Below are 21942 nucleotides of genomic sequence, written 5' to 3'. Positions count from 1 at the left end.
GTGAAAGAAACAAAGCATCAAGTCATGAAAGGAGTAATGATGAGCCATGGTCAAAATCACTGAATAAAAGAACTCAAGGTATATTTCCCCTGAGAACACACGTGCACAGTCACACGCACACAAACAAAATCAATGCACTGATGTAAGAACCAAGATTTGATTTCTTCCTGAATTTCTGTCATCTGTCAAGGAGATTTTTTTTTTTTGTCTGTCACTCCAGCTCCTACATGAACAGTGCTGACACTGGTCTTCATGAAAACTTAACTTAGAGACAACCACTGTCAATGCAGCAGCTTCCTCCTCCACATTTTGAAGATTAAAGATAATAGAAGTAAAACACAAAAAATGATTCATGGCTCAGAAATCGAAGTCTTGCTGGGAGGGTAAAAACTGTACACCGGAGGAGATGATAGAAAAAATGTAAATCTGAGCTGTGTAAAAATCATCTCCCCCTTAAATTCTGTCTGCTATAGTGGAAATGGGACAAAAGGAAAACAGACTCAAGGAGAAAGGCAAATCTAGAGCAGAAAGGTCAGTCTGTTCCCCTCTGGGCTTATAAAGAGCAGACTCAAATCAAAATCTTGGAAGTCCTTGGGAGAAGGCTACTCTTAGCAAGTTACAAATATAAGAGCTTTGAGAAGACAAGTATTTTCCTAAGGGGAATGAAAAGAAAGTATTGAAAAGGTGCCAAAAGTCACAAAAGTAATTTTGATTCAATATGATTATTGATGAAATCTCTGTAGCAATATCCCCAACATAGTAAGCTAAGCTTTTCAGTTTGGTTTCAGAAGAAATTACCAGATCCATTTTTGCAGCTTTGATCTACCACCTCAGGCTGAGCTTAGACAGAAAATAAACCCCCAACATACTCGTGTCCTTCTCTAAAGGGAGAAGGCTCGAGCTGCCCCTTTGCATTACAGTGGAATAACATAAAGAGATGGACAAGGTCTTTCTGTTACTGTTTGGACAAGGCCAAATGCAGTGAGGTTGAGGAGTCCAGGTGCTATTGCATTAGTATTAGTACAACTGTAATAGGTCTGTAAAGGGATTTTAATCAGTGTCTCAAAAGATTGTAAAGACTAAAGCTGATTAATTAGTGTTTCTTCATTGGCCCTCTTTTCTAGATCCTGAACAGAACACATTCACTTGAGAAAAACAAGAGTAGTTTCCTTATCCAGTATTACTATGGAGTCTCAGGACTGGTGAATGTTAAAGTTACATAGATCCATGTTTTCTCTGTTTCCATTTTTAATTTTAGTTCAGCTTAGAGCATCTTGAGAATCTGCTGATGATATGCTATTGCCGTTCCATAAGTACAATGTGCATACAGCAGTGGCCAGGAAGGACAGCTTTGCTTTAATCTGGGTAGACTTGATATTTGCTCAAAATCCTTGCTTGATCTTTGGATGCAATATAATGCCAAAAAACCCCACTGAATCCATATCCTGGTTATGCACCTGTTCTCTATAAAATTGGATAAGTCTGCTCTCCTGGTAGGTCACCACTTTTAGAAAAATAATGAAATAGCAAATGGAAGAGAGACATCCTGGCTATTTTATCCAAGGTACAAGACAGGCCCCAGGCAAGATTTATGGGATTTTTGCCACAATGACTAGATGACTCTTCATCATTCTGGTAGAACATGGCAGCTTAAGCAGATCTTTACAGGGGTAATAAAGGTCCTTTCTGCTGACTACTTTTCATGATGCAAACAGGGTTTTGTGAGGTGCAGTTAAATATGAAAAATAATTCTGTAACACAAAGATGGATAATAATTTCTGATTTTATTTCCAACAATAGCCACCATCCAAGCTTGCCCAGAGCAGCCTTAATCAGGTCATAAATCAGGGGAATATAAACATGAAATTGTCATTTGTGGGACCAAAATAAAATCTATATTTCTGAAAGAAGAATCTAGTGATTTTTGCAATAGGAGAAAAATTACAGTTCTGCAATAAGCGTACTACATTCCTAATGTTCCTTGGTTCATGCCAAACAAATGGTACTGAAGGAATGGTTATTTGTTGTAGCCCCAATTGACCAATTGATTAAAAATTTGATGGGTATGTGATGAAGAGAACTGCATGAGACAACACATATCTTTGCTTTCTTTAACCCTCCTTGCCCTCAAATAGCAAGCTTTCAGCTGTATGTTTTTATGGACGGCCAGCAGCTCTGCTGTACTCTTACAGCTCTCAGGTACAGCTCTCACTGGGCCTAGGTGACACATCAGTGTCTCTAGATGTTAGACAGAAGTAGCTATGAAGTGCATGGCAAATTATACTGTAATTCTGATCTGAGAATATGGCCTTCATGTGCTGCAAAATATGATTGGACTATGGGTTGATACCTCCCATGCCCTGGACACCCCTCAGGGCAATACGAGCTAAGTTGTCACAGTACTAGCAGGGTCTAAAACCACAATGAAAAATCCTTCTAAATGGGTAATTTTTTGTTTGACTGGTTAGGTACTCTTACCTTTTCCACCCTCCTTCCAAGCAGACCAAAAATCTGTATTTCCTTGCCAGTCTTCATATCTCTAACTGAATTTCACTTGCCACCTTCAAAAATTATACAATGATAACTATACACAAAACACATGCAACTGAACTTTTTGTGCTGAGTCAACATCTTTAGTATTAATAATGTTGATTTTGATGCATGTAATAGACCAAAAATGGATTAATTGTTTTTTAAAATTCCTGTCTACAAAATCAGCAATTTGGATCTTTCTTCTCTTTGGAACAAAAGCACATTTTGAAATGTTGGAATTTTCCCCAGGACAGAAACTTTGTTTTCCACAAGCTCTAATCCATGGTGAGACAGTACTGGTCTGGGATACAGCAGCTGCTGATTAGAATTGTCAAGAAAGAATACAAAGGAGAATGTTTAGCAAATGCACTGGGAATATAAAACGGGAGCTTTTACTAACTGCAAAGGACTGGGGTTTATATTATCTCCTGTGAGAAAATTTATACCAGCTTTTTGACGATAATATATGGTCATGGAGGTAAATTCAAATTTATTCATAGGCAAAGTTTTTTAAAATCTACAAATCATATCTGTAAAGTTCAAACAGAAAATTCAATTAATCAGGATGTTAGGAACACACCCGTTCGGTTTCCCAAATGGCTGTATCACTTAGTCACCCTCTAATAAAGGCTACTGTCTGCTCAAATGAGGTTTCATTTATACTGCTATTTAGAAATGGCTCACACTTTAGAGACTGATACTTCTGGGGCTACTCAGATTCAGGATAGGAGGGATACAGGTGCAAGAAAGATGCTATTTGTTATTTCTTAGTCATCAGTTTTAAAAGCCTATTATGAAAATGTTTGTCAAACATAGCTGAGAAATAAACAAGCTGACCTGTGATTAGCCAAACACCATAAATAACAAGCACCAAATAGGTGATGTGAAAGTTCGCAAATATCCCATGATATTTGTTTCTGCTCATTAGGCATCCGATTCATTAACAAAAGCTAGAATGATCATTTGCACAACCCAGACAGACCAGGAACAGAAAAAGAGGATAAGCACATTCAGTTGTATCACTGAGCCATGGTCTGGAGTTTTGAGGCACCGGACTGTGATCCAGAAAACTCTCATTTGTATTTGTCCCACTGGATGACTCCGAGTACGTGATTTCCTCTCAGTCGTGAGTAATTACTTTAGCTTAAGGCAGAGATAATGATACCGACCTTCTTTGTAAAATACTTAGAAACATGCAGATGGAAAGCACGTAGCTGTAAAGGAGCAGAGGAGGAAGGACAAACCATATTCATCCCTGTCGTGCCATGTTAGACGCTGGCTACAACCAGGTTGTTCAACCTGCACATACTATGCCCACTCAATCAATATTTCTACATCAATGAAATCTCACAGGCTGACTTATATTACTCTTTATCAGCATATGAGGATGGAATTTGTATTCCTTATAGACCATGCAAATATTAGTGATTGTGAATTAAATCAGGCAACCTTTCCTTCCTGCTCTTCTTGTAACAGAATGGCCTTCAAATACAGAGGATAAGTGCAACGTGTCAGCCAACTGCATGGAGTTTAAGTTTTTCAAGTGTGATTTAAAAGGGCCTTAAGCAGTTGCTCTGCCTTCAGTGGTGAATTTCACCTTCTGAAATATAAAAAAGATTGAAGGAAGAATACAATCCTCCCCACTGCATCCCAGCTTTTGTGTGTGTCTGAAGCAGAAATGTATCCATTATACTCATTTGCTCTGTCACCTGCTGATCAAACTGGAGGATGTACACCTCCTATCAGCCCTCAGCCTGCAAATCAGAGACTACTACAAAAAACTCCCAGTGTTTTACACGGAAACGTCTAGCCCTGATATGGTTAACACTTGATAACAATCCTGTCAAACTTTATACACCTGTAAACAGAGTTGAGAGTGGTAAGTTTTGCCATCATGCTACTATTTAAATCCCATAAACACAGTTTACAGTGATATGCATAGCACTGATAATGACACTGACAAGAGCACTCAACAGAAGCACAGATGTTGAGATGTTCTTATGCAATTTGTATTACTGCTTACATCTACATAAACTTAGTCGAATAATCAAAGTTGCCACATTTATCATAAAATAAAGACAAATATCTATATTTTAAATGCAAAGATGAGCCATTATATGTGCAGTTTCATAGAAAAATTTCCTAAATCACATCATAGTTTCATAGAAAAAGTCTCTGAGTAGACAGCCACTTCTCTAAATTTGCATGGCGTGTCTACAAAGTTACCAATTCCCAATTTAGTTTGCTTTCTACCCAGGAGTAAGTGGAGGAAACCCAGCCAACTTACGATCTCCTTGACAACGCACAGGACCCACAGATATCTTGGCTTCAGACCCAGGCCGGTCAACGTCTCCAACCACTACCTGACTCACTGGTAGGTGCTCTTTGTATGACAACATCCCGGTGTCTTTTCTCCTGAATTACAGAGAGAGAGAAAAAGAAAGCAATTGTGAAATATATTAAAATAATTCCCTTAATCATTATTATTGTTCAATGAACTAAGCACCAAAAGAATAGATATGCAACAAATACATCAGTAAAGTGTTGCTGTCTAAAAACCTGTCTCAAATGACATGAGTTTGAGCAATAATGCTGCCTGTTTACTGGAAAACAGATGGATAGCAGCTACCATCACCCAGGAACACAGAGCAGCAGCTTGCTTTGTGCCCAGTCCTGGACTCAGCTGGGCTTGTGGGGGTCTCCCTGCTTTCCAGGCTGACCAGCTCCATACCAGTGGGTAACACTTTGCTGTTGTTATCCTTGCTGATGTCTTCTGAGAGGGAAATAAATGCTAATGCTTCCTAGAAGTGTATCTTTTTTTGCTCTAGTTGCTGCCAGTTATTATCCTAATGATATGACCTCTGCATACCAAGGAAACAATGCTTCTTTTATATTTAACATTTTTAGTGTTATATTAAAAAAGAGAAATTAAAGACTAATTATCTGAAAAGGCTTGTCGTCTCAGTCCTGTCATTTCTAACACTATGTGCCTAAGTCCAAAAAATCCAAACTTGTGAATCTAACCATGAGGATGCAGCTCAAACCCCATTTTACTTGGCAAGATCACTAAAATTCCATTCATAGTCATGTCTAAAAGCTCCTCATTTCAACTGCAGTGAGTAACCTGGTGCCTTTTTCATGCCTAGACCAAATCACTATGCACAGTTACAACATTTTTTTTCCTTTATCATTTCAAGACCTGAATCCAGATGGCACGTTGAGTGCTGTTTCTTCCAAATAGAAAATAAAATAAAATTTAATTAGGTGCTTTATTTCTCAGGTGCTTTTTGTTTTCTTTTTTCTTTTTAACATAAACACATGGAAGGCCAAAAATATCCACACAGGAAAAAATGCACTATATTTAGTGATGACTATACTTTTTCATGGAAAAGAAAATAAGAGGAAGCAAAAAATAATCCATTTCTATCTCTTCCCCCCCTCCCCCCTTTCTTTTTAGCTGTACTTTGCCATGTAATTGAGTATCTAAAGTAAGCAACTTTTTGATCTAAAAATTGATTCCTTTGTCCAAAAATACCATAGGATGAAATCAGGATCTGGAAAAGTTACTGAAGTGCACAATATGACTGTAACTGGGAATGTGTAAGGACTTCAGGAAACTGAGTCTTTTTCATTTCCGACTTGGTTGACTCCACGATCTGACTCATTAGATTGCTAAAAACTGGGAAGCACAGCAGGGATCTGCATGATCTGTGGTAATGCCTGGAGTTTTCCAGTAGCACAGTAGTATCTTCCAGCAGTGTCTCCAGTCATCACCCTCATTGGTGATGACATCCTTTTTAAAAGAAGCACAACTAAAATACTTAAGAAAATAACCATTGCATTTTCAAACGACTGTTCATTGGAACTTGTGTCTGTTCTCTGTGATGAAGAGAGTAATTAAAGATTTTAATTACTAGAGTTTTTCAGATAGTAGATGATTGTTTTCCTTAATCTGTATGTTCTTCCCTCCCAGCACTCTTCCCTTTCTCTGTGGGCCCTTTGTATTGCTGAGATCATTAACCCTCTCTGGCTGAACACAGCTATTCCAGGTGCTATGTTGGTGAGGCTGCTACAGGGGACTGCTAGAAAGGAAGGAAAATGGACCGGAGTAACCCTCACGGGCTGCTTCTGCAGATTGTGCTAGGCTGTAGCATACCGCTTTTCTTTCGCAGATTGCAATGCCCTTTACAAAGGTATCGTATTCATCAGTTTGGAGACAGGTCATATAAGAAAAGGGAGATTAAAGGGCTTTCCCTTTAAGGAGTGAATAACAAAGCCAGGTATGTGGACCTAATCTTCTGTCTCTGCTAAAGACCTGTATCCATGGGACCCACTCCCTTCTAATAGAGGATAAATGTAGGTCATCGCTTTACTCTTTCTGAGGTTTTCCTCTGAGACTGGCTTTCTCTGCTGATTGCTACTCTTACAAAGAGTGCTTTAAAGATGGACGTGCCTATTTAAAATACAGAATTTTTCAGAGATTGGTAAAAAGAAAAGTATTGACATTTCTCTTCTTTCCTTCTCCTCTCACAAAACCAGCTAATATTTCAGCTCCAAATGAGGATGTCAAAGGGCAGCCCTCTTCCTGTCACCAATAGCTTTCACCTCCTTTAAAGGAAATAAAAAGGAGCAGTAACAATTTTCTCCTCTTTATTGATCATGTTTCTACCCATTTTAATATTTTATTTCTGTATTTAGTGATATGGTCACTTTAAAGCTGTTGCCATGACAATAAATGTTAGAGTTCTTTTCAAAAATAGCCTTATTTTCTTGTAATTGCTTACTTGTCTTCATCATTGTAGGAAATGCATTCTCCCCTGCACAGGAGCTCTTGAGGCTGGGAGTATTGGACTAAGACTTGAGAGAAGTGTGTTGTCTTTTCTCCAGCAGAACCTACGTAGTTCGTTTGCTCTTAACAAAAAAGGGACAACGATAGCTTTTGGCCCATGCGTGCACCAAAAAGACAAATACACTCAGGAGACTGAGTGGCTCTGTTATGCTTTTCTAAGGTACTTGTAGTTCCTCAGGACATACTAATCAGTGCTGACAAAGTCAAAAAAGTTATAAACCGAAGACTGATTATAATGCTTGACTTTGTACTACACACTTAGAAATAATCACAGCTGGAACACTCAATTCCTGCAAGTGATAATGCCTCTGCCAGTATTTAAAGACTTTGCACATTAAGAGGGTGGAGAAAGTCTCTGAAGTTCTTCCCCACCAAAGAAAATCCCCTTAAGAGAATAAAGATTGAATTCAGAGTGTGTCATATTCCTATTAATAGCCAAATGGGAGATGAATGAATCTGATCAAATCCTGTAATTATTACCAGGAGATATTGATGAAATCTCAGTGTAATTTTCTAATTCTAATTTCTTTTCCTATATGTAACAGTCTGCAAAGTGCTTCAGAGTGCCTTTGAATGAAAGCAGCAGATATTAGTGTAAGATTTATCATTGTTTTGATTATGATCATCTACTTACTCTTTATAAGCATTCTGTGGTATGTAAAAAAGAAATGTATTATGTGTATATCAGCAAATGACATATTCAAAGTAATGATAAGATTCTGTATTGCTATTAATTTGTTTATATAATGATTTCATGGAACCAGACTTCAGTTACTGGAGTTACTGGCAACAGTTTTGTTAGATATCACTTAGCTATCAGTCCAGTCCTACACAGGAAAACACATAAAGAACATACTACAGATAGGAATGGTCTTACTTTTAAAAGATATGCTTACATGATCTGAGGAACTATAATTGTTTTGAGAACACAAATAAAACACCTACTGGATTGAAACTGCAGTGTTAACCACATATTATTCAATCATTAGAAGTGGTCTGAAAAATACAAGCTCCCAAGTATTCCCATTTCAAAAGTACACAATTGTTCACCTCTCACAAGACTCAGCTTTTTACTATGCATGAACCTCTATTGTAATCCCTGAATTTCCATAATCTATCTGAGAGTGCTATAAAGCAGTTTAGTGCAGCTAATATCTGCAAATGAGTGCCTGTAAAAAACATTGTGAATGGTACAGACGTGCCAAGTATTAGTATTTTCTCTCTTCCAAAAATATCTGGCAAGAATTTTATTTATATTAGAACTATTAAGAAGAGCCAATATTACAGAGAATTTAATGAACAATGCAATTTTGGAGCAGCCTTCATAATTTGGAAGCCAGTTACTTGGAAATATGCAAGCTCTAATTAACAGGATTAAAAACAGGGCAAACAAAAGCTAGGATTAAAGCAGAACTAGTTAACTTTTGGTAGGTTTTAATAAAATGTAGTTAACTTTTTTATGTACATACTATGCAGCACAAAACACATACTTCTAGATTCACCCTGTTCCCAGGGCTCTGCCCTTCTTAGGAATTGTAAACTGCCAGCAATATACTTTATGCTGAAAACTTTTATTTCCACTTGAATTTGCTATTCTCAGGGCTTCTTACAGATCTCTTGTTCCTTTCCCACATGCCTTGTCACCTCAGATACCCTTATATGTTAAGTTGGAGCTAACGGCTCACTCTTGATCTGGCTGCCAAGGGGTATTATGGGAAATTTCTCATTACTATATGGGATCATATAAACTGACAGAGAGTCATAACTCAATTCAAATTTTTTCCCCACACTGGCATTGGACAGGCTGAGGTCGTACGAAATATGTTGTTCTTGTATTCCTAACAGCAAAAGAAGGAGAAGTTTGAACTCTCACAAGTAAAACTGACCTTAAGGCAGTCAAGCTTCTTCTCTAGCAAACTGGTAAAACAAAATGAGAAAGTAGCACCAAACTTTAGCAACATGTACTTAATTATGATGTAACAGGTGTTTTGGCTGGGTAAGCAAAGCCTATGTGCAGGTATAACTTAGCTACAAACAAGGGTTTGTAAGGGGTTTGTTTCAGTGGAAAATGCAGAAGTAAAACAGGGAAGCAGTCTGGATTTTTATTTTTGAGAGCACTCACCTCCTGAAAATCTAAACAATATGATGAAAGACCATCTAATCCCAGCACCTAAATTACTAACATAAACAAGTCCATCCTTTGACATCTATTCATAAAGGTAAATTATACCAAAGACATGAAGCTGATCATGTATAAGTAATCCTTGTTCAGAAATTATAGCAGATCAAATAGATTAGATTAAAATAACTTAATACACAAGCATCATATTGAGAAATAGTCTCACCAGAAGAATGATGAACAAATTTAAGACACCCTCAATTGCAATGAACTGTACAAAAGAAACACTGGAATTTGCATTTAGCACAAGTCACCTATGTTACTTTCAGAAACTTCAAACCTTCTTTGAAGAAGAAACCAGTTTAAATTAGCCATGCAAAGACATGTTTAATTCACACTTTTTTCCTAGGATTGAGACTTGGATCTCCTTTTTCACTTTATACAGTCTATCCCTCCTGACCTTTAAAATGAAAAAAACTTTAAAATTACTTTGGGAAATACATCTGCTCCTTTGGACACCTCTCAAATTTTACAGTCCCATAACACCAACCATCTTAATTAAATGCAGGTTAATTTGAATCATTATAAACATCCTTATAAGGATTAGAAAATGAATACTTGGTAAGGTATATAGTATATCATTCAAAAACTTGCTAATAAAATGCCTATTGTTTTAAAAAGTTGACAACATCTTTAGGAAAGCCAAAGCCCTGTAGAAATTAGTCTGGCCAGGGATGTCAAGGACAACAAGAAAAGCTTCTATAGGTATGTCAGTGATAAAAGGAGGAGGAGGAGGGAAAATGTGGGTCCCCTCCAGAATGAAACGGGTGACCTGGTTACCCAGGATATGCAGAAGGCTGAGGTACTCAATGACTTCTTTGCCTCAGTCTTCACTGGCAAATCCTTGAGCCACACTGCCCAGGTCACAGAAGGCAGGGACTGGGAGAATGCAGAACCGCCCACTGTAGGAGAAGATCAGGTTCGAGAATATCTAAGGAACCTGAAGGTGCACAAGTCCATGGGATCTGATGAGATGCATCCGCGGGTCTTGAGGGAAGTGGCGGATGAAGTGGCCAGGCCACTCTTCATCATATTTGAGAAGTCCTGGCAATCCGGCGAAGTTCCCGCTGACTGGAAGAGGGGGAACATAACCCCCATTTTTAAGAAGGGAAAAAAGGAAGACCCAGGGAACTACAGGCCGGTCAGTCTCACCTCCGTGCCTGGCAAGATTATGGAGCAGACCCTCTTGGAGACTGCTCAGGCACATGGAAAATAAGGAGGTGATTGGTGACAGCCAACACGGTTTCACTAGGAGCAAATCGTGCCTGACAAACTTGGTAGCCTTCTATGATGGGGTTACAGCGTCGGTGGATAAGGGAAGGACAACTGACATCATCTGCCTGGACTTGTGCAAGGCATTCGACACTGTCCCGCACAACATCCTTGTCTCTAAATTGGAGAGACATGGATTTGATGGATGGACCACATGGTGGATAAGGAATTGGCTGGATGGTCACACTCAAAGAGTTGTGGTCAACGTTTCAACGTCCAAGTGGAGAACGGTGACAAGTGGTGTTCCTCAGGGGTCGGTACTGGGACCGGCACTGTTCAACAACTTTGTCGGTGACATGGACAGTGGGATCGAGTGCACTCTCAGCAAGTTTGCCGACGACACCCATCTGTGTGGTGTGGTTGACACGGTGGAGGGAAGGGATGCCATCCAGAGGGACTTTGACAAGCTTGAGAGGTGGGCCTGTGCAAACTGCATGAAGTTCAACAAGGCCAAGTGCAAGGTCTTGCATGTGGGTCGGCGCAATCCCAAGTACGACTATAGGCTGGGCGGGGAATGGATTGAAAGCAGCCCTGAGGAGAAGGACTTGGGGGTATTGATTGATGAGAAGCTCACCATGAGCCGGCAGTGTGCACTTGTAGCCCAGAAAGCCAACCGTGTCCTGGGCTGCATCAAAAGAGGCATGACCAGCAGGTCGAGGGAGGTGATCCTGCCCCTCTACTCTGCTCTTGTGAGACCCCACCTGGAGTACTGCGTCCAGCTCTGGGGGCCCCAGTACAGGAGAGACATGGAGCTGTTGGAGAGAGTCCAGAGGAGGGCCATGAAGCTGACTGGAGGGCTGGAGCACCTCTCCTATGAGGACAGGCTGAGAGAGTTGGGATTGTTCAGCCTGGAGAAGAGAAGGCTCCGGGGAGACCTAATTGGGTCTTACCAGTACCTGAAGGGGGCCTACAGGAAAGATGGTGAGGGACTGTTTATGAGGGAGTGTAGTGACAGAACAAGGGGTAACGGGTTTAAGCTGAAGGAAGGTCGATTTAGATTAGATGTTAGAAAGTAATTCTTTACTGTGAGGGTGGTGAGGCACTGGAACAGGTTGCCCAGAGAGGTTGTGGATGCCCCATCCCTGGAAGTGTTTAAGACCAGGTTGAATGAGGCTTTGGGCAACCTGGTCTAGTGGAGGGTGTCCCTGCCCATGGCAGGGGGGTTGGAACTAGATGATCTTTGAGGTCCCTTCCAACCCAAACCATTCTATGATTCTATGATTATTATTTTTTTAAAATTAAGTGTCTAAACAACACTTCCTAGTATGACCAGACACATGCGATTGAGCTGAACAGTGCCTGATGCTGAAACTGTATCACCACAGAATTTATGGTGAGAGTTTGGTGAGAGTTTCTGAGTTAAGAAGTTGACAGGAAGCTTACTCCATTTCTTCCTTTTTCTCTGCTTGGCAAGAAATGAGACACAGAAACCTCTGGCAACTCAGATGGAACCCTGAAGTCTAGAAGACATGCCAATGCTATCATGGCACTTACTGATTCTGTGTGTGCTAGAGATATGAAGTGAGATACATGGAGAAACTGGTGAGAAATGTGTCTTTTTAAAAAAATCCATCAGGAAGGAGATTGAGATAGTTTAGACTGGTTCTACAGGGCTCTTGCCTGAAAGAACCTCTTGACCTTCCTCTCAAATAGAAGTTTGTGAGAAACTAAATAATCACAGTAAAAGGACTATAATGGAGATAGCAAACTGGGCCCTGCTTTCTTTTGAACAATATGGATCAATTTCAGGGGAAAATCTGCTTTGCTGAGTACTTGCTTATGTTGTCCTTCCAGCAAAAGAGAGGAGACAGAAGGCCTCTCCTTCAAGTGGAGCAGCTCCTCTTACGAACTTCATTTCTTCAGTGGTCCTTCCCAGAAAAAAAAAAACAGAAATTTTGGGGTCCAGCAGCTCCTCTGAGTTGACTGTTAATTTTCCTTATTTCAATACCAAGATATTTTAAGAATGGAATTTAGGAACCCTATCATGCTGTAACTGATCTCCAGCACCTCTAGATCTTCCCATCTGTCAACAATTTAATCAATTTTCTGTCTTGGTTTCAAAATCTTTTAATTAGGACAGGAAAAGTGGGTGGCATTTCTTTTGGGAGAATTGGTGAATCTAGTATTGGGATGTCCCTTCCACCTTGGGTGATTATGGAGACAAGATTACTTGGGATTCAGCTGAAGCCAAGAAGAGAAAGTTCTCCTGTGGACCTAGGGCTGAAATGGGATGCTACGGCAATTTTCCAAGAAAAATTGACATTGGAAAGCACATTGCTTGCTCAAAGAAACTTTTTTTTAAAGTTAGTTAAAATTCTGTTTGGCATTTTCAAAACAGTATGATTCTTTTATCTCAAAATATTTCAAAATTGCAAAGATCTTTTGAAAAATAACAGTTAATAAATAAAAATATTAAAAATAACCCACAATTCACAATGCCAAAAAAGCTTTCTAGTCGTCCTTAGAAAGTTTTAAATGCTTTGTTTTATGACAGAAACATGAGAAAACTCTATTCTCAACAGGTGTAATCAAATAAAGGACAATAAATTTATATATTTAATTCTTCAACATGTCCCAGAAAGTTAAATGTCTTTCTTCCTAGTCACTTCGGCAAAGAGAAACCAGTATTCATTCAATGATCCATTCACACATGATGAAATTTCCCATGAAATAGTAGGCTACCTTGGCTCCAGGGGAAGAAAATCATGAAGGACCACACTGATCATTACCACCTGTTTCAAAATTTTTCTAATTTAAAACTCCAAGCATTTTTAATTACATTTTTGTACATCTGAATGCACTATAGTAATGGTAACATTTTACTGTGTGCACAGTAAAGCAGTTATCTAATGAAATGTGTGCTTTTAATATCTGTACTATTGAATGTACTATTGCAGGATTTATGCAGATGAAGGATGAATTCTATCTATTCTACCAGCTATCCACAAGCCTTTGGATCATATCGTATGAAACTATCAGACCAAATGTGTTTCTGGCAGGATTTTTAAGGCACAAGGATCTGTATTGGTAGAAATATTAAAAATCTCAGAGCAGCAGCTTACAGCCTTCATTTCTCGGAGTTCTTGACAACTTTGACAGTTTTATTTTGTATGACTGAAGGAGCTAAATAAAAATAATTGAGTATGGCATGACAAAATAACAGATGGCTATAGTTAATGCTGACTTCAGCCCCTATATGCCTGTTGAGTTCAATAAGGTACTAAAGTGCATAACTTAGTGTTGAATTTGGTCCAGAAAACTTAATGAAGTATGAGACCTACTGCACCTAGAAAATGTCAGTAAAACCCGATTGTATGAACATCTACCATTGCTCTCACCTGTTCGCCGGCACTTCCTGCAGTGTTCATTCTTACCTCACATCTATGCCTGTACCTTGTGCAACACTGAAACCAACCTATGCTTCACACAAAGGCACCATGGGGAACATAAGGGTGCTGTGAGTTAGCTCACCTCTTCAGTTTCTTGTATAACTATGACATCAAATATTTTGGGAAAAAATCTAGGTTGATCACACCTTGGAACAGAGTGCTTGACTAGGTAACTTCACAAAATCTCATTTATACAAATGATAAGTAGGTTGGTTCTGTCTTCCAAATTTTTATCTCCTGTAAGCATTTTTCAAGCTTATCCTCTCCTTTGTCTTTTTATGACAAACTATTTTTTCATTTGGGATTGTTTATTCTTAATATAGAAGATATCTGATCCCTTTTAGCCTTACTGTTGGTCTTCTGTAAAATAGAGTTTGTTAGTAAGCATAAAGCTGTCTTGTGTGAAAAATGTTGTATTCAGGTCTGTTGGATTCTGCTCTCTGTAAAAAATTACATTTATCCTACTTCTGGATCACAGGTGACATTTTGGAGGACACAGAAAAATTACGTTACTTGCTGGACATCATGTGGAAAATAAGCATACCAGCATCTTGCTTCTAAATAATAAACTATCTAAGTAGCCAATATAGAGACAAAAGATGGGGAAAGAAGTAATGTCATATACTAGTAAAAGTAAAATTCCAAGACAAGTTACTGCTCAGCCATTTATTTCCTTTCTCTAAAGGCCCCAACTATGTCTGAACTGATTTTTAAGAAAACTTAGGTATTTGAGCCTATTTTTCAGTAAGCTCTTTCTATTTTGACTGACCTCAACCTTTAATTGTAACAACCACAACATCTTATTTTCTCTATCTATAATCAGTTCTCATTCTTGAAATACTGTATTTTTATGATATTACACATGATCTGCTAATTATCTCCCCTCAAAAGACCTCAGTTTCCCTTCAGTCCTTAGAGGTAACTATCACATTGTACTTTAACGTTCGCTCCAGTCTCAGGCCCGGAAGATTGCTTGCCATTTTACTTGTACGGGTGTGATGCTTGTCTCAAAGGGGCACTTACCCCAGCAGGACAGATGACCAGTTTTTTGTAGTCTTATTATGTACCATACAGCTTGTACATCTGTAGCTCCTTACTCAGCATGAGGATTTCTTACTGTCCGGAGTTGGAATCAGTGATCCTACAAATTACTTTTTCTTTTTTTTTCTTTCTGCTTACCTAATAAATACAAAAGTTGTTTCTAACTGTAAAATGATCAGTAAAAGTGGTCTCAAAACAAATTCTGCTTTTCCCTAACTGCTTAAAAACATCTCTCAATATAGTGAAGTTATCAGGTTCATGATTTTTTGATGGTGTTGTCATCACTTGTTTATTTTGTTTGACCTGTGAAAGGTAGGCCCCTTAAATTACCCTGGAAATGGTAAGGAGATGGGTAAACCTGAGCTATTTCTAACATCAAGCCATGCCAAAGCCAAATGGAAGGAGAAATCTGTAACAGTAAAACTAAAGTAAAAAAGTAAAACAAAATCCAGCAAAACACCTTACAGGATTATCTACAAATTGTGCTATAAACGTAATACATGATGTTGCTACATCTACTGAGGAAAGAAAGTGGGATCTATTACCATGAAAGTTCTCTAGTTAGAAGAAGAATTAAATATCCCACTACAAAACACTTTAAATGTACCTCCATTCATCAGAAATAATTATCTGAAACTGAATGTTCCAAGATATTCAAGCACATTTAAAGCAATGGTGCAGCATAGAGGTAATTAACAGATGTCAGTTTTAATTATGTAAACACTTTGCTATAAAGCACAAGCAAAACATGGATACTTGTCATCTTCCCTCTGCTTGTAAACATGCATAAATGTTTCTGAGAATTCATTTCATTTCAATTACATTCCTTTTTTTAGTGGCTTTGCTTAAGAGACAGATGATCTTGTTTTGCAATGATATGCAACTTTATTCATAGGTTAATTTCTTTATGGCCTTTTCATGTTTCTGTGATACTCCTACCTCTTGTCTGTGTGTGTGTATATCCACATACACGTATTACAGTAACGGGGGAAATGAGAAAGGATGCTATACAAGGTACTTACTGAAGTTTTAAAAAATTGTATTCCTGCAATGTATACAACTGTGTCATCTCCAGAGGTAGCTGGGTTCTGTGGGGCTGTAGCTAGAGGTTCTCTCACTGTATTTACACACAGCGTTATGAGAGAGCTGAGTGACCGAGATCAGGACTTGAGCTACAGGGGAGGTATGGCATGCTATACTTGTTGCTAAATATTAGATCAAATGCAGATGCCCTCGTTTAAAAATATCTGGTTTGCTGCACTGACTGTAGAATATCAAGTATTTGCTTAGCATTTTGTTGACCACACTTATACAGGATTAGTGACCTATTCATTAGCCAGATCGCTCCACTTTACTGCTCTGATGGGTTTCCATTATCCTTCTTGTTAGCCTTTGAGCTCAACTTTCCTTATATTACACATCATCACTTTTTCCTCAACAAAAGACTGAAGCAAACTTAGCTGAATTCGCCACTCATTTCCTAATGCAATTCCCTTCAAGCTGAACCTGTCTTTTCCTAGCACAATACCTGACGACCCCCCCCCCAAGACTGCGTACTGCATAGGGTGCTGTCACAGCCCTGACTGTGCGGACTGAAAAGGCTCTGGCCCACGGGTTTCTAACAGCCTGTGACAACACGGTCACAGCCAAAGGAGGCTGATGATGAAGTGATTGAGAAGTCCTAATAGACTCCCTCCTGTTCTCCATAAGAACAGTGCTTTTCAGGACTCCAAGTAATCCTGGGTAGGCTTTATGGGGAAGCTGACATTGAAGCAACCGAGCTGTGGTTCTCTGATCTTTCAGGCTGTGGCTCTGCAGTATTTTTATCAGAATTAGATGAAGACAAAAACTAAAATGTATTATTTTGGGTCCAAAGGCCTAGGAGCCAAAGTATTTGCAGCAGGTGCACTAAGAGCCTTGACAATGTCGTACTGCATTTTAATGGAGTAGGTATGTTAATTTGCCAAATGTTGATGTATCTTTGCTTTTCTGATGGCTTAAATGTAGTTTACTGCAGATGTTTCTTGCCTTAAAACAAGATGCTTCTTGCCTTTTATCTCATTAAAGTTGCCTCATGGATGTAGAGATAACAAGAAGTCTCTCACCTGTAAGCAAAGACTACACAAGCAATGCAGGAGATGCTACAGTCACTGAGGACAGCGCTCTGCTATCGCAGGCAGCCGCATTACCTCATTTGCTGCAGGATCTGATCACATCTGTACTGGCCTTATCTGGGAGGGAGGTAATTTTCTCCACAGAAGCTCCTACGGTACTATGTCTTGGATTTGTGACCAAACCAGTATTAGTAACACAGGGAAGTTTTAGTTATTGCTGAGCAGCACTTTCACACAGTCAAGCCCTTTCTTTTCTGCTTCTCATGCTGCCACACCAGCCAGTAGGCTGCGGGTGCATAAGAGTTTGGGAGGGGACACAACTGGGACAGCTGACCCCAACTGACCAAAGGGATATTCCATACCATGTGACATCACACGCAGCAACATGGGGAAGAAGGAGGAAGGGGGAATGTTCGGAGCGATGGCATTTGTCTTCCCAAGTAGTCATTATGCATGATGGAGCCCTGCTTTCCTGGAGATGGCTGAACACCTGCCTGCCCATGGGAAGGAGCAAATAAATTCCTTATTTTACTTTGCTCATGCACGCAGCTTTCACTTTACCTGTTAAACTGTCTTTATCTCAACCCACAAGTTTTTGTACTTTTTCAATTCTCTCCTCTGTCCTAATGAGAGGGCGTAAGCAAGTGGCTGTGTAGGTCTTAGCTGCCTACTAGGGTTAAACGACAACAACATCCCAAATTAGGAAGAATTGGTCTGTTCTTCCCCATTACTCTTAACTGAAAGCTATTCCAGAACTTCATTCATGATGACTAGAAATCCTGGGTTCCAGCTTTAATACATTTGTAAATATTTGATTCACAGGACACTATTTTTTGTGTTAATCAATGTCTGCAAGCATAAATATTTCTTCCCCACTCATGTTTACCTCAATGTATTTTTAGAGAAAATCATACTACTAAGTTTTAGCACATGGGAAATGAAAGACAATGCAGAGACAAATAAGCTGCTGCTAACCCCAACTACTGTGTGCACATAACACTGTGCAAAGATTGTAGTTCAGCCCTGAAAAGCAGCCTGGCTCCCCAGGCAAGAACTACAGCTGAGCAAATAAGCTTTGCCAAAAGTCTTCAGAAGAACATAATAACAGAAGAAATGTCCTGTAGGATCAGAACAACAGTCCACCTGTTCCATCATCCTGTTGTGGACTGTGGCAATAAGAGATGCTACTCAGGGCCACTTCTATCACACATTCACCTTTCAGTCCCCCACTATCTACCACGACTGCATTAAAAAGGTTACAGGGTGCACAGTGCTTACTGTATCCATTGATGGACCCGTTTTCCATTAATCTGTTAAATCCTTTTCTGAACCTACTAATGATGTCTGCTTGCACAGCCTCCTCTGGCAGCAAGTTCCAGAAGTCTACTGGTGGTTGTGTAAAGTAGTACTTTTTTTCCCCATCTGTTTTAAGCTGGTCTTATACCAATTAAGAGTTCTGCACTAGCTTTTGGTTTCTTTGTGCTATGCTCCTTTGCACTATGTAGGTATATTAACAGTGTTCTATTGTACATTGTTCTCACTTCTTGTTTTTTATCAAATGACAGAAAGTGGGCCCATGTGCAAGCAACAACAATACCCAGTGAAACTACCCCAGTTCTTTCTAAGCACCTATTACACTGCTTGAAGGAAGATCTTAAGGGCACAAAATAAACAGAAATAGAGTTAATGTAATGAGGAAACTACGTTCACATATCTTTAAGGAAGGGGAGTTCAGAAATAGAAAGGTATGAGTTAATTCTTTTCTAAGGTCTTCAAACTGTTTTCTATGGTCTTCAGAAAAAATAATCGTTTACAAACAATATTAATCTGTTTTAACATTATAGTAAGACTCACTGACAATAAATGCAACAGAACCTGGAGGTTTGCAGATATGTTCTTCAGCTGTATCGGTATAATTTATACTGAGCTTACAAGGATTTATACACAGTCGTAAGTGATTTGCAAGCATTAATACATCAGACGTGGAAACTGAAATCATATAAGAATTGTGAGGAGGCAGGTGCTATAAATATCGGACGTACATCACTAGAAGGTTCTTAAGAAAGTTAAGTAAGTTAAGAAAGTTAAGGAAGGGCAGGTATAAAAGATCAACTGATTTGCTGAACTTCGGAACAGTTGAATAACCACTTAGCTGAACCTTCAGTAATCATTAAAGAAAGTTGTAAAAAACCCTAAAAAATTAATGCTACCAGAAATAATAACAGTTTTATGTTTCTTGAATTATGTGATAATAATAATTCTAGATCAACAACAGGAGTAAGCACGAAGTGGTCAAGTGGTTGAGTCTTTTAAAAAAACCCCTTGAGGTTATTAAAATAAGATTTTTTTTTTTTTTGCTTTTGTTTCCTACAAAGAAAGAAAACGCACGTTTAACCCAATTTCAAAATACTTTCCTATTTTGTTTGCAGGGGCAGCCTGCAGTTTTCATCCTTCAATTCATGCTGTCACAAGACTTGCAATTGATTCCACTCCCCATTTCTGTTTTGTGTTCACTTCCTTGACTGATGATGAAAAAGATTTAACAAAATAGAAGATTAGATGATTTACTACCTCCATGAAACTTGCATTTCCTTGAGATTAGGTCTTTTCTAGGGAGTTGTAATTAAAATAAAAGTCAGTATGCATTCTAGCAGTTCTATTATGCATTATTCACATCTTTTTTGTGTTGAGAATCCTTGAGATATGGTTATCCACCTTGTTTTCCAGGAAATCCTGGATGACAGTAGAAAACACTTCTAATCATTATTCACTCTACTATCCTTACAAATATCAAGTATAAAATAAGTACTGGTCCCCAACTAAGTGGCTACCAAAAAATAATTTGTAGTTTGTGAAGATGACAGGCCTACTGTCAAATCAGATCTTTGAGGTCTTTTTGGCAAGAAAAAATTGAGGATATTTATGTGTAAAGATGACAAGGATATCTGCCTTAGCAACTAAAGTTACATGAAGTGTCCAGATTGATGGAGAAGATGTATGTGACATCATAGATTAAAAAAAAAAATTGATGCAGTTCTCCAAGAAACACAAAATTATGCTGAATGTCAGTTTTCATTCTTTGCAGTTTTAGCGGCAATCCCTTTTCTAAGGAAGCAATAGCATGCAGCAGTGCTAATAAAATCTCCCTCAAAATCTTCAGCCCTGGAGCCTGCCATAAAGTCCTCAATAGTGGGGAAATGCATTCTCCATTCTGTGTACTAACGATGCATTTCTATTGCCCATGATGAGAAATGGAATCAATTTCCTAATGTTTTGAACATGCTGTCCTTTGGATAAAGCTGGTTTTCTTCCAAATGAATTTGTATAGTCTATATTATTAGAGATCATTTCAAAATACAGTTTTTTAATCTAAATACTTCCAGCCCAGTGTTTAGTAAGGTCCATTATAGAAAGTTCAAATATATATTTTATTTAAACAACTTTGGGAGTTTTCAGAGAGGTTTCACTCTGTCATATTTCCACCTGGTGAAACAAGCCTTCTTCCTACTGTGACAAAAGTGAAGGTGCTAAGTGGACAAGTGACTGAGAAGAAGTGGAATTGTCACATCTGTAACTTCTGCACATGTCTGTAACTAGATAAAGGAGACCTCTGAGCCCTTCAGGAGTAGGACTCTCATGCTACGGTATTGATTGACCATAGTGGAAAACCTGAAACAACGGTAAAGGGAGCATTATTAGCCAGTATTTCCTTTTGAACATCCTTTTGAACATCTATGACTTATCTTTGGTATTTCCAAATACAAGTGAGTTGGACAAGTATTCTTGGTTGCAGCTAGCAAGTATTTTACAGAATGCCTAACAAATGTTTTTATCAAGATGCAATGTATTTGTGTTTCTTTGTGGTCGAGACAGACAGTAAGCTCTTCATTTAAACCAATCTCTAATTTTCAAAAAATTTGGAGCTGATATTGAGATCTTTTTGGTTTTAGGAGTAGAAACCCATAAAATCCAGAATATGCTATTAATAACTCTTCAACTGAAGCCACTAACATAGTTCGTTTTAAGGTAAGTAATAAAACTAATTTTAATATACTTTTCTAGAAAATAAGCAGAAATTGCAAATATTCAAAAATACTAGCAGAGGATAAGTTTCTGTACAATATTGTTGGCATTCTTCTGAAATAGACATGATAGTGGATGAAACCTGAAAGTGATACATATCAGTCCTGAGACTTTGCTATCAAATATTACTCTTATAACAAAGATTTATTTTATGATGTGTTGGGTTTGCATGGCAAGGTTTTGGTAGCGGGGAGGGCTACAGGGGTGGCTTCTGCGAGAAGCTGCTAGAAGCTTCCCCTGTGTCTGACAGAGCCAATGCCAGCTGGCTCCAAGACAGACCCGCCGCTGGCCAAGGCCAAGCCAATCAGCGCCTCAGTGATAACATATTTAAGAAGGGAAAAAACAAGTTAGGGAGAGCTTTTTGAGCCAGAGAGAGGAGTGAGAAGATGTAAGAAACTCTGCAGACACCAAGGTCAGTGCAGAAGGAGGGGCAGGAGGTGCTCCAGGTGCCGGAGCAGAGATCCCCCTGCAGCCCATGGTGAA

At 38.9% G+C, this 21942-nt stretch overlaps 1 protein-coding gene across 2 annotated transcripts in view; it reads right to left on the bottom strand.

The window, feature by feature from the left end:
- CNTNAP2 (contactin associated protein 2) overlaps positions 1–21942 on the bottom strand; it is a 1224243-nt gene that overhangs the window by 191426 nt on the left and 1010875 nt on the right. For both annotated transcript variants that reach the window (XM_075745282.1, XM_075745283.1), the window contains exon 15: positions 4820–4947. In XM_075745282.1, coding sequence (XP_075601397.1) covers positions 4820–4947 — 128 coding nt within the window. The remainder of the gene's footprint in view (positions 1–4819; positions 4948–21942) is intronic.

This window comes from Balearica regulorum, chromosome 2 (assembly GCF_011004875.1).
Source record: "Balearica regulorum gibbericeps isolate bBalReg1 chromosome 2, bBalReg1.pri, whole genome shotgun sequence".
Lineage (NCBI taxonomy): Eukaryota > Metazoa > Chordata > Aves > Gruiformes > Gruidae > Balearica > Balearica regulorum.
Note: the sequence above shows the minus strand (reverse complement) of the source record. Positions and strands in the feature narration are given on the sequence as shown.